This window comes from Mandrillus leucophaeus, unplaced genomic scaffold (genome assembly GCF_000951045.1).
Source record: "Mandrillus leucophaeus isolate KB7577 unplaced genomic scaffold, Mleu.le_1.0 Scaffold584, whole genome shotgun sequence".
Taxonomy (NCBI): Eukaryota; Metazoa; Chordata; class Mammalia; order Primates; family Cercopithecidae; genus Mandrillus; species Mandrillus leucophaeus.
Genome location: NW_012106297.1, coordinates 245,333 through 259,109, shown reverse-complemented (window position 1 = coordinate 259,109; position 13,777 = coordinate 245,333). Strand labels below are relative to the sequence as shown.

The following is a 13,777-nucleotide window of genomic DNA, read 5'->3' as shown; positions in this document are numbered from 1 at the left end:
AAAATGTGGCACATACACACCATGGAATACTATGCAGCCATAAAAAAGGATGAGTTCGTGTCCTTTGTAGGGACATGGATGCAGCTGGAAACCATTATTCTCAGCAAACTATCTCAAGAACAGAAAACCACATACTGCATGTTCTCACTCATAGGTGGGAATTGAACAATGAGATCACTTGGAGACAGGAAGGGGAACATCACACACCGGGTCCTATTGTGGGGAAGGGGGAGAGATAGCATTAGGAGATATACCTAATGTAAATGACGAGTTAATGGGTGCAGCACAACAACATGGCTCATGTATACATATGTAACAAAGCTGCACATTGTGCACATGTACCCTAGAACTTAAAGTATAATTAAAAAAATATATATCAAGTTCATGAAAGAAAAAGACTGAGAAAATTTTCCAATTAAAAGAGACTAACGGGACACAACAAATAAGTACAAGTGTGATCCTGGATCGGATCTTGGAATGGGGGATAAGAGAGTTACAAATGATATTACTGGGACAACTGGCAAAATTTGAATATGGCCTATGGATTACATAACAAGATTAGATAATGAAATGAGGTAACAGTAGTATCAATGTTAAATTTCCCAATTTTGATCACTGTACTATGTTCATGACAGAGAATGTCCTTGTTTCAGGAAATACACAAAATTTCACCTAGATAGTGTTATATAGAAATTATCTGTACTCTTGTTGCAACTCTTTTGTAAATTCAACATTGTTAGAAATGAATTGTACCAAAAGCAAGTATCTTCTGCCCCTGATATTTTCACGTACCTCCTGGATGAGAAAGGCTATCTTAGGCTGGCGCCCATTTTGCAGTGGTGAGCTGAGAAATGTTTAACAACCAGCTCTCTAGGGGTGAGGAGGAAAACTTGTAGCATTGCTAATTTTTGTGGTATAGATACTCCTACTACAGCTGATACTTACCTACCAATATGGCATCAGTAAATTTTCATACATGCTCTTATCAGGAAGAAATACATGCTTTCATTGAATGGCTCTAGGACACCACCGACACTGTGCTCAAAAAATAGCTAAATTCAATTGATTTAGGGGCTAGGGGAAATAACTAGAGAAAGCCTTTTAAAAAAATACAAGCCAATAAAATAGTGAACAAAACAACAGCAAGTAAGCAAACAGACAGTAGTAAGCGAAGTGTTACTCAACATGAAGAGAAAAGACTGATTTTTATTTTAGAATATTTACAAATATCATTTAGTTATTATATAGTTATTATAGATGACAAATTACACAAAATTGCTCAATCAAGTATTTCCTGCTCTTTTAAGTTTAGAACATAATGTTATTACAACGAGCTTTTAAATTCTTTAAGACTAAAATAAATGGCTTCTCATTTATTTTAAGATTTCAGGACAGTACTTCATTTTCGTAATGTAATCAAAGTTCCGAATTGCAAATCCAGATACCTACAATTTAAATAAGCTTGATAATTAGATCAACCTGAGTTCAAAACTTTGATTCGCTTTTTATTAGCTAGCTATCCTTAGTGAATCACTGAACATTATTTTCTAAATCTTTCCTCATCTGCACAATAGGATGCAATACCCAATGTAGTGAATACCTGTCCCGTTTTGGTTTGTCACTATTTCTTTTTCTGACATTCCAGCTAAGATATCTCTCCAAGTTGTACTCCATCATTTCAAGTCTCTGAGTTTTTTGGGTATGCTGATCAAAACTGGAAAGATACTGTTTATTATTTTAACTCTAGCAACTAGAACAGTGTCTTGATGACAAAGTAAGCGCTCAATAAATATTTGTTGGATGCATGAATAAATAAATGAACAGCTCCTCTACTTTGCATGATTTCTTTCTCTGCCCCACTTTACACTAGGTAGACAGTTCACCCAAGCTGGCTATTAGAATACCCTGGACTCACTTGAGTTCAGGTGTAAGCATGTGACCCGAACAAAAGCAAACAGGGTTCCTTCCCAGAGACTGATAGGAATTCTGAGAGAAAAGGGAACTCTTTTTCTCTGAGGCCTCACTTATATTATAAGGCCCCTGTGAGCCAGTAGCTGTCAGCAGTCATTGTTTCCACCACATGGAAAGAGTTTAATAGCGAATAAAGCCAAAGAGAGGAAAGCAGAGATGAGAGATGGAAAACATGCTAGTAAAAGCACTCTCCAAATCCTTGGATTCAATTACACCTGAAAAGTTTTCTACTTAGACTTAAGTTTGATTTGTCACTTTACTTGGAAAGAGTGCTAAGACACAAAATCAATAATAATATGCAATATTAACAATATAAAACACTTAGCATGGTTCCTATTGTATGGTAAGTATTTAGTGAATGACAGCGATTAGCATTTACCCCTCACCAGTTGTGTGTTTCTGGGCAAGTCTTTAACCTCTCTAGGGTTCATTTTCCTCACCTCAAAATGGATGGCTGGATTAGATGTTACTTTATGACCTTGTCAATACTTATGTTTTCTTTACATGAGTGAGAAATACACTCCAGTTTGGACCTTTTCTTCATGTTCAATTAAAGCAGGTATTTTGCTTAACATCAATGAATGCCATACTTTTACAAGTTTCTCCATGAAAGAGAACTAAGAATACAGTGAATGAACATATTCTCAAGGGTACAGGCCATAACATCTTTTTACAATGAAGAAGAAAAGGCAAATGTAATTTTTTCCTAGGAGTTAAGATAGAAAAGTTTTGTTTATCCTAGTATTATTGGTGGGTTCTCACCTGGGCAAGGCCTGATGTTGCACATAATTATTTCCACAGCATTCCCTTCACATGGCCGCCCACCATGCTGAGCTGATGGATTATTGCAAGTCCTGGTCCTGGTTCGGTTGCCATGTCCACAGCTCCTTGTGCATTCTTCCCAGGGAGTCCATTCCGACCAGCTACCATCCACTATACAAAGGTGAACCATTACACCATCAGATATATTTCAATCGGGAGTACTCACACTGGGGTAATCCATAGGTAGAAAACAGAAATGAAGGTCTATTAAACACATGCCTGTCAGTTAAATAAGGAGGTGTACCTGGACACGGCTTATTTTGACAGTTTCGCATTTCCAAATCTGAACCTTGGCAGGGCTTCCCACCATTGGCTGGAAGGGGCTGGTTGCACAGACGACTCCTCTTTTGGATGCCTTTTCCACAGGTGACACTGCAGGCTCTCCATGCAGACCACTGGGAAAATCCACCATGAACTGCAAGTAAAACATTGTCCTTTGTCTTAGCTTTGCAAATAAAATATTGTAAAGGAGATTTCATTTAAGATATGCGCTGGTTACAGAGCTAAATATATAGTTGTTGAGAAATAGCTTATGAAATCTCTCCTTTAAGGTAAAATTAAAATCCAACAGAGAAGAACTTCTGTTAGCTAGAGTTTCTTCTCAGATCTCATCCTCACTCACTTGCACATGGCTGCTGGAAGAGTTAGAGATCAACGAGTTTACAAACTGCTTACCTTTTGGACATAAGTCATTCTTTAAAGCGAAAACATATACATTGATTTCTGAGAATAGATTTGACTTAGTTGTGAATCAGAAATTTAGTTTGGGATTTTAAATTAAAACCTTGACATTTTAAAGCTCTAAAATGTGTATTGGTTTAGGCCCTTCAATCTGTAAATTTTGATGATTTTGTCCTCTCCCCATCACCTAAAAGCATCTTAAGGTGACAGGCGACTTGGACTAAAGTGCTTAATAATTTCCATGATTTGAGTCACCCCAGGTACTGTTTACTATGAATATTCCTCTGATCACACTCACCCTGGACTATGACTGGCACTCTGACAAGGACAGAACCCATTAAGTTTCGAGCAACACATTCAAATTCAGAGGTATCGTCTTTCTGAGCATCAGCAATATATAATGAGTTGTTGGACAACATGTTAACCCGGTCATCCCAGGAAATAGAGTGCCCTTGACGGGACCATGTAATGGTTGGTTGAGGCTCTCCAGTTGCCTGACAATTCAATATGACTTTGCCACCAGCATTAATAACAGTTTCCACTGGCTCAAGAGTGATAATAGGAGGACCTATGGAAAAAAAGCACATAGTGTCTCAATTTTTGTGGAGTTATAACATTTTTTATCATGTATTATACAGTAACATTATTTTGAAAAAAGTGGTTGATTTGTTTATGAAACACTGTTGCTTCCCAACTAAGATTGTAGATTATAATTGCTGTTGATACAATTTTCATAATTCTTTTTTATTTAGTAAATGTCAAAAATTTAAAATTCCTGAGCAGATTAGCCTAGAGCATGGGCTCTAGAGTCATGTTTCCCGGATTCAAATTCTGTGTCTGCTCCTTACTGCCTCTCTAAGCCCCGTGTCCTTAAAAATGGTGCCTACTTCAGAGGATTCCTGTTAGACTCAACAAGAGGATGTGACTACAACTTTTGCATACAGTACTCTTAGTTACTATTGTTATTTTTGTCTGTGTTTTATATAGTGAATATTTACTTTTTTCTTTAGATCATTTTTGAGGTAAAGAGTCATTAACTCTTTTTTTTTTTTTAGCCACAGTCTCTCTTTGTCACCTAGGCTGGAGTGCAGTGGCACGATCTTGACTCCCTGCAACCTCTGCCTCCAGGGTTCAAGCAATTCTCCTGCCTCAGCCTCCCGAGTAGCTGGGACTACAGGCGCCTGCCACCACGCCTGGCTAATTAACTCATTCTTTTATCACTGGCCATCATTCATTTATTCAGTAAACATTTACTGAAAGCCTGCTATTTGCCAGCATTGTGCTGGGTGCTAAGAGTATATAGAGAAAAGATATTCTTTCTAGTCTCAAGGAGCTCATAGGACCACTGATAAGATAGACTTGTGCTATAGCATACCTATAGAATTAATGTGTACTAACATGGGAGCATAAACAACAGTAACAATATATCAAACAAAGGCATGCCACTGGAAATGCAGAGGAAAAGGAAGACATATCCAATAATTATTAAGAAAGTAGATATGATAGAACTTTGTTACGGACTGGTATGGGTTAAAGGGAAGAACTGATGACTACAGGGTTTTGATTTGGAGAATATGGTATATTTGGGCAATGCAATAGCATACACCAGAATAACAGATTTGTGGATAGGGAGTAAGGAATGATAATTTGCATCCATTTAGGACTATTGAGCTTGAGGTATCTGTAAGACATTCATATAGAGATGTCTACATAACAGGGATATTCATATCTAGAGCTCAGAATAAAGATGAGCAAGAAATAATATATGTGTGAGTCTTTCATAGTGAATAAGATTGTTTCAGAAGAGAGTCTAAAATGAGAAGAGCGCCAAAGACAGAAACAATTGCAACAGCATTATTTAAGAGATGGACAGAAGACAAACTTATAAATGATACTCAGAACCAATCACTGAGGTAGGAAGAAAATCAGGAGAAAAAGGATATTCTGGTAACCAAAAAGGAAGGAGGGAGATGTTAACAGTGTCTACAGTGAATGACAGTGGTTCCAGTAAAGCCCTTGGAAAGATTGTAAAAGGAACTGCATGCAACTGCTGGCAGAATGTTTGTCTATATTGGTCTACAGTCCCAAGAAAGATAGAATATGACAGACTTCATTGGGAAGAAGAGACTTGAACTGGATTTTCAAAAATAAGTAAGGTTATTTGAACAGAGAGGAGAGGGGAGAACACTTGGAGAGAAAGACACAACATGGAGATGGATTTAGCTCTTTTTCTTTTTCAAGACAATGAACGAATAGAAAGGATGGTTCACCCTGAAGAGTAACAGCATACAGGGTTTTAAACATTGGTTCAAATCTTAAAATAAGAAAGGTTTTCATTTAAATAAGAAAGCAAAGGGGGCAGCATATACATTCTTGAGAAGGATCATGGTGGGATGAGAGCGGTGTTTTAGTGACATTGAACTGAAAGGTGGAATGATTTGTTCAGTGAATGATAATATCTGATAATTCAAGGTGGTGGCTGCATATTTTAGACTGAGAAGTGTATCTAGAATAAATAGAATACAAATAAGACAAAAATAGAATAAAAATGTGTTTTGTTGTGATATTAACATGTTAGTTTTTTCTGCAAAGGTATCAGTGACATGTTGTCTTTTAAAAAAGTAATTACTTCACGTGAGGTTTGACTCTCTTAGCAAGTGTCATATAAAGCATTATTCTGACTTATGCTCATCACCCTACACAATGCCTTCTAACTGATGTTTTTATTAACCTCACTCCAGAAACTTTCAGGGCCAGTGCCTTTATTTCTCTCCTAGTTTCCAGATTACATTATGTATTCAATAAACTGTTGCTGCATAAAGTAAATACCTCAGGTTTATCTCTCCACACTAAGTGACAACGTGACTAAATAAGCTTGTCTGCTCATATCAAAATGGCCAAAGTATCAAATAAACTCAGAACCTTAATTTAGATACCATATTGAACATTCCCAATTGTATATAAAGCTATAAATTAATACAATAAAATTCCACATGTACATACTTCGATTGAATTAATTCCATCATTCACATAATAATTACAAACACTTTAAATAATAATATAGCTTCTGGTACTTTAATCCTAATTTGAATCAAATTATATTTTTGACTAATATGCCTCACTTACTAAAATGAATTTATTGTCAGTATGTGCAGATGAGCTGCTCTCAGGTAGCTTTTCTTAAACTGGGTCAGTGCTATTGTGTAGTGTCCTACCTACATTCACTTTTTATTGGAAAATGTGGCATATTATATTCTCCCCTTGTTGGGCCATAATTCACATCAACATATTAACATTTCTAGAAAATTTGCAGTAAAGAAATTTGGTATGCCTAAGGAGGGCTGAGCACATAGTAACTGTTCTTTATATATTTAATAAATAAAAGAACTCTGTTTAATTCATTTTTTCTCAGAATTGTTTGAACATAGAACCCTATTTTTTCCTAATGACATCCCATGTTATCATTTGATAGACATGTTCTTTAGTGAAACATTGTATTAGATACTATCATCTATTCAATGTCTTACAGAATTATTTAGTTTGGCAAACAGCTAACTAATCTAGAGCATCTCTCAATAGTGATAAAGAAAATGTAAACTCATCCTGTTAAATACTGAGCCTAGTCACAAAATGACTTGACTTGCTTAAATTCTCAACCCAATGACATTGTCTTAGGGTCAGCCCCTTAAGTGATTCTGTAAACTCTCCAGTGGGCCATTGGAGTATTCTATGTTTATTCAATTATGGATACTCTGTTTTCCAATGACTCTTACTAAAGGGCTTCCTGATGAGCATGAGGATCTCACCCAGAACGTTTAGTTACAGTTAGAGTACAGCCATCAAGCTGGAGCACTTTTGAGCTCCTTTACATTAGTCTTTATTTTTAATAAATATCTTAAAATGCCATAAATGGCAATCTTTTTAAGCATGTTGGAATAACTGTGGTGAATTGTAAGAAGGGGCACCCCATTGAAGGTGTTGTAATAAAAAAGCTCTGCCACCAATCAATTGCAATCTTATACTACCTATGTTAGATAAAATACAGAAAAATATCTCTGTGTTATCAGTTCTATATTTGATGACAACTGCTCCATCAGCAGCAGCAAACTAAATCAGGCACACTCTGAGAGCTACCACTAATGAACTTGCTATAGAGTTAAAGAAAATAAACACTCTTTATTAGGTAATATTTTCTAAATCAAGTGTTTAATTAGTTTCATTAAGCAACTTACTTTGCAGAGTCAGACTCATACTGCGCTCCACCACCCCAGCTTCATTGGTAGCTACACATGTATAGTCCCCGGCATCTTCATTCTATGGAAACAAGCAGCATTTTTACAAAAATATGAGCCTACAGAGCAGGGCAATCACTTTTTTCACCACATGCTAGTTTATTTGAAATTTCATTTTTGAGAAGGAATTTTAATGGAAATAAGAAAACCTACATATGTCTAACCTCTTAAATAGATTTAAAGGAGGGAGGAAGAGGAAGAGAAAGAGGAGGGTGAGGGGAGAAAACAAATTCCAAGCCTAAACTTTCTCAAAATAGCCTATCATTGATCTCCAGGAATACTAACTGGTAAGAAACCAAAGCAAAAATTACATTATTTTCTGATCATCTATCTGGAATTATTTTAATAAAGAAAAATACTAATACTATACTTACAGATATCTTAAAAAGCATTAAAATAATCAGGACAAATTAATAAATATTGAGTCCTTTCTAATGGGGATTATTAAAACTACATTCAGCTGGACCTCTATCTAGGGAGTTTGAAGTTTAGGAGAGAAAGTGAAAAACTAATTTACTTATAATAATAAATCACAGACTGTAGGTCACATTATATATACATATGTATGTGTCTGTGTGTAAATTTATGTAGGATTGCACTAAATAAATTTCAATATGGTGACTAGAGGCACAGATTTCGGTGAAGGTCTTGTGAATGGAAGAATTCAAGTCTCCTTAACAGTAAGTCAATAAAGGGGAGCTGATTTGCAGGTAGTAGATTGGGAGAAGGAAAATTAAATACACTGAGGTTTCAGTCTATTATCCAAACAGAAGTTCCTAGTCAACAGCTGGAAATGGAACTTGGAAGAGTTTCAGCATTGGTGATACTACAGTTTTAGGAATCTTAAATTGCATGATGAAAAAAAATTAGTATTAACATTGGTATTAGAAGTACCAAGGACTTCAGAAATAGTAATAGAGGAAAAGGGGAAAAGTGGTAATGAAGATGGCTGAGCCGTATTAGTATTATGGCACATAAGGTAGAAATTCATAATAGAAGGAACAATCAACAAATGACATCTAATGTTGAAGTAAAATCAATGAGACTAAAAGACTGAGACTGGTCCACTGGATTGGGTAATTAGATAGTATATTTTAATTATTTCAATTACTTAAACAATGACAGCACATAAGTGGTCTCACCAAATGTGATTTAACAAATTCATGTGTATTCTAGTTTAGACATTTTGGGATAAAATATTTCACTTTGGGGTAACGACCCCAAAATTAGAATAATAACCAAAAGCACCACTCATTTTCTGAATTACTGAACTTTGGAAAAGTCTAACATAGTTATCAGCTTACTATGAAATCTACTCTATATGTAACTGTGTTTGTAATTCTTCAATTTCCTTGTCCTAAAACAGATCTGAGGAAGTTATCTCCAAATGTTAATTAGTAAGTCAATGATAAGGAACAAGGCAGCCAAATTATCCCACTGCACTTATTTGAAAGGGCTAAAATATCTATTTCAATCCTTGTTTCAGTTTTTTAAAAGAAGTTATTTGATTCAGATTTTATGATTTAAATAGGAATGTAAGAGAAATTTTTCCTATCTATGGCACTTACAGAGGGGTATTGGCTGTGGGGGTTTAAAGGTGCATCAATCATTCCAGTGTGACTTACAACAGTGCCATAGATGGCCAGGGAACCATTGCCCAGTTTCCGGATTCTGTGGCTAATTTCAATATCCACTCCCTTTCTATTCCACTGGATGGTTGGGGTGGGGTCTCCTTTCACCTCACAATTCAGGATTGCATTCCCACCAAGTGGTTCAATCCAGTTAGAAGGATAATCACCTTTGAAGACTGGAGGTTCTGGAAAATAACATAAGACAGGTACAACGTAAAAGTAAGTGCTGATAATTTGTGATTTTTGATCTATTTGGAAAAATAATTTAGTAAAGAGGGGAGTAAAGCCACCTTAAAACCTCATGAATTTTCCAGAATCAAATCTTGCTAAATCACCAGATAATTTTGTCAATTTCAATATTCTAAGGGAATGATTCCACTTTGTGTGAAATGATCTCTTCACTTCTTATCTACTTTTAAGTTGAATGCTCATAATTTTTTCCTCATGAATTTGTACATCTGTGAAATAGGACTGAGTGGATTAAAAACTAAGAGGCAAAACCTGAGCCATTCATTATGAATATATTGTAAATTAAAAATGCAGTGCTTTTACCTACCTTTCACATAAACAAACCCAATTGCCTTCACAAAGCCGACGCTGTTCTCTGCGGTGCACACGTAAGTACCTGAATCCTCTTTTGACACTCTTTCAATAACAAGTTCACTGTGTCCATTTACACTGTCAAAGTGGGCTGAAGGAAACAAACAACACAAATGCCGCTCAGGAACCTAGGAAAAATTTCACGACAGCTCCATATTTTGCACATTAGATTTATGAGTTGGTCAACAATTGAACCAAAGAGATGACATTGGAGAAGAGAGCCTTTTCCACAGATTTCTTCATCTGAGCTATCTACTATGTCTATAGACACTTGTTTGAAGAACAAAAAACAACAGAAGGAACAGGAAAAGAGAATGAAAACAAACATCTTTTAAAAATTAGGCTTAAAGTAAACCTTTCATCTAAATGTGTTGCTTAAAGCTGGCTCGTAGTCTGAGTTTCAAAAATATTTCATTCAGAAATATTACATTTTCCATTTCATTTATCTCACTACCACTTTCCCTCCCAAACAATTTACATCAAACACATGAAAACCTTTCCACCTTATAATTCAACTGACTTGGCAGGTCAAAGGGGAAAATTATGAAAACCTATGCTAGTTAGGTAATAACAACAACATAGTCAAATTTGTAATAATTTAAACTTCTCTGTAAATCATAAATGGTGATTATATAAATATTTACAAAGGCAGATATTAAAAATTATGATAGTAATATTTATAACATAATGTGTAACATTTAGAAGAAAATATAAGGCAAATATGCTAATCCTAAAACAACTAAGACTAAATAAAATTCTGACTAAACCAGTCCATATCTAAATACGCATGTTTACCTTGCATGCTCTCCCCATTCAAGTTTTTTAAAAAAAATCTTTTACTGCTGAATATTAAGTGGAAAATTAAGCTTTAAAAGTACATTTACATTACTGCACTTTCAGAAAATATTGATTAGATTTTTTAGTGTTTGTTTTTTCTTAGTGAGATGTATTGTTGTTATTAAGGTAATGCAGGTGATAAATTTCAGTCATTAACATAACTCTTTATAATAGAAAAAAAACCCTCAAGCTTATTACTACTTTTCTAGCAAGACACTTAGTAAATGCTAATAGTATAATACTTCAGAACTCAATTTTGGGATAGGACAATTTCTCAGTACCGACAAAGTCTTTATACTGATGACAAAGTCTAACAAGTAGATATTTGTTCACCCAGGGACGGGTACTCCTGGGTTCCAGACATGACCTTAACTTATAGTATACACAGTGACTAGAAATTTTCCAAATAAATTAATCTACACTATAATAGAAGTTGAGGCAAACAGTGAGAAGTAGAATTCTTCTCTGTAACATTAAGTGAATCTTCAGGGCTCCAACAGTGGCCATCTTAATCCATTGATCAGTGATGCAGGGGGTCCAGCTGTGATAAGTTTAGGCACCTATATAAACATACTGCCTTCTCATGGAGTAGGGGGAATTATATTTAGGTTTAAAAAGCTACTTATAACCTGCAATATATGGCCCTATGATCAACTTACACTTCCAAAAGAAGGAACAAAACATATATATTGGGTAGAGGGTAAAATCCAAGCAGAGGCACACATTTTACAGATTTTAAAGCAATCAATTCAATTCTTGTTACTTTTCAATTAATTTTCACAGCTGGAGGAAATAGAGTTTGGTCTAGAGTTCTACATAGGTGTATTTATTCACTTCTTGAGAATTAAATGACCAACCTGGGATAATATTGTTATTGAAGGTCCATGTTAATTTGGGCAATGGAATACCAGTAGCTTTACAGCTTAATCGTAGCTGTTCTCCTTTATTTAATGACACGTCTCCAGGAAGTTCAGTAAAAGTGGGGAGAACATGTACAGTCAGGCTGACAGTGTGTGTATCTTCACCTGCAGCATTGTTAGCAACACAGGTATAGAAGCCAGAATCCTCCAGCTAAAATAAAAGTAGCATTTAAAATTTCATAATCATCCATCATAGTACATAAAATACATCAAGTTGCATAGCTAGGCCCTCAAGAAACTCTCTTATCCAAAGACAATTTAAATCTCCATCTTTTAACCATCAGGTTAGCTTTTGCATAACATAATTTAAAATGTATGGAAGTTTAAATATAAGCCCATAATCATTCTACAGTGGTAAGATTTCAGAAAACTGTAGATTCTGTGGTTTACTAGATATCAAGTGTATAGATGCGCTGCATTGCACAAATAAAGAGCAAATAATCCCAAAAGCTGACAGCATCTTGACAGCATAGTTGGCTCTCTGAGTAAGGTGGTATCAAAGACCACCAAAACTATCAGAGGAAATGGTAAGAGAAAGGGCACTATTACCTACAATTCTGAGGCTTCACTTGCTAAATTCAATGACCAGCTCTCATGACTCATCTCTCGATGCATTTGTAGCACCTGACACAATTACGAGTCCTTTCTATCTGAAACCACCTTTACATGGCTTTCAGGACGCTATGCTCTCCTAGTTTCCCTCCTATCTCACTGGTTGCTTCTCCAACTTTTTTGGGGGCTTCTCTTCAACATTAACATCTTAATGTTGGCATGTGAGAAGGCTCAGCCTCTGGTCCTCTTTTCTGCTATATCTGTACTCATTTTTTTGGTGATCTCATACAGTGCTATGGCTTTAAATATAAACTTTATGCTGATGACTATCAGCATCTCCAACCCAAATACTGATACTTTCTTACAAACTCAAAGTCTATTGAACTTCTTATTCCAACTCTTTGCTCTGATGCCGAAGATATGTCTCACACTCATGCCCCAAAACTGAGCTCCCAATTCCTTCCAACGGCCCCTTCTTGTACTGCCTGTAGCCTTCACCATCGCAGCTGATGGCTATTTCACCCTTCCAATTGTTCATGCCTTCAGTCTCAAACATTTGAGTCATTCTTATTTTTTTTTCCTCACACCCTACTTGCAATCGATCAGAAAATGCTAGCTTCAAAGTATATGCAGAATCTTACTTCTTGCCTCTTCTCTGCTAACATCCTGCTTTGAGTTCTATCATTTCTCATCTGCCTCCAGACAGTCTTCCCAAGAGGTCTCACTGGTCCTGTCCTTGTCTCCCTACCTCTGATTCTCACCACAACAGCCAACATAACGCTTTAAAAATGTAAGGCATATAAAAACCTGCTCAAAAACCTGCAATGGATTCTGACTTACAGTAAAAGGTAAAATTGTACAATGACCTGTAAGACCTGACATGATTTGGCCTCCATTTAACACTGACGTCTTTCTCCTTTCATTCTTTGCTTTGCTTTCACTGGCTTCTTGTTTTTCAAATACACTGGACATGTTTCCACCTCAAGTGCTTTGCTCCACCTATTTTTTTTTTCCCCTGGTCTGCTCCTCCACATATTTGCTTGGCTAATTCACTTCCTTCAAGTTTGGCTCAAATGTCACCTTCCCAAAGAGAACTTACTCTGACTACCCTATTTACAACTGTAATCTTCACTGCTCCAAATCCTGACACCCTTTACCCCTCTCTTATTTTTCATGCCATTTTTTTTCTTCTGACTTATTTTCTTCTGACATTATTATTTTTCATTTTTATTGTCTCCTTCCTCTATATATAAACTCTATAAGGGCAAAGATCTTTGATTCTTTTGTTCCCTGATGTATTCCCAGTGTCTAAACTAGTGCTAGTTGCAGAGAAGGTGTTCGATAAACATTTGTTGAATATTTGAATAGGAATATTCAAATATGAATATATATGAATACTTATGTTGAATATTAATGACTGCTTCTGATTGCATTGAGACACATAGACTTTTTTCCTTTTTAAAAAAATGTT

At 35.8% G+C, this 13,777-nt stretch overlaps 1 protein-coding gene across 1 annotated transcript in view; it reads right to left on the bottom strand.

The window, feature by feature from the left end:
• HMCN1 (hemicentin 1) overlaps positions 1 to 13,777 on the bottom strand; it is a gene marked incomplete at its 5' end in the record, with an annotated part of 290,930 nt that overhangs the window by 49,113 nt on the left and 228,040 nt on the right. Inside the window, 7 exons of the mRNA XM_011999163.1 lie at positions 2,734 to 2,904; positions 3,038 to 3,208; positions 3,773 to 4,042; positions 7,707 to 7,788; positions 9,392 to 9,582; positions 9,954 to 10,088; positions 11,692 to 11,905. Of these exons, the coding sequence (XP_011854553.1) occupies positions 2,734 to 2,904; positions 3,038 to 3,208; positions 3,773 to 4,042; positions 7,707 to 7,788; positions 9,392 to 9,582; positions 9,954 to 10,088; positions 11,692 to 11,905 (1,234 nt within the window). The remainder of the gene's footprint in view (positions 1 to 2,733; positions 2,905 to 3,037; positions 3,209 to 3,772; positions 4,043 to 7,706; positions 7,789 to 9,391; positions 9,583 to 9,953; positions 10,089 to 11,691; positions 11,906 to 13,777) is intronic.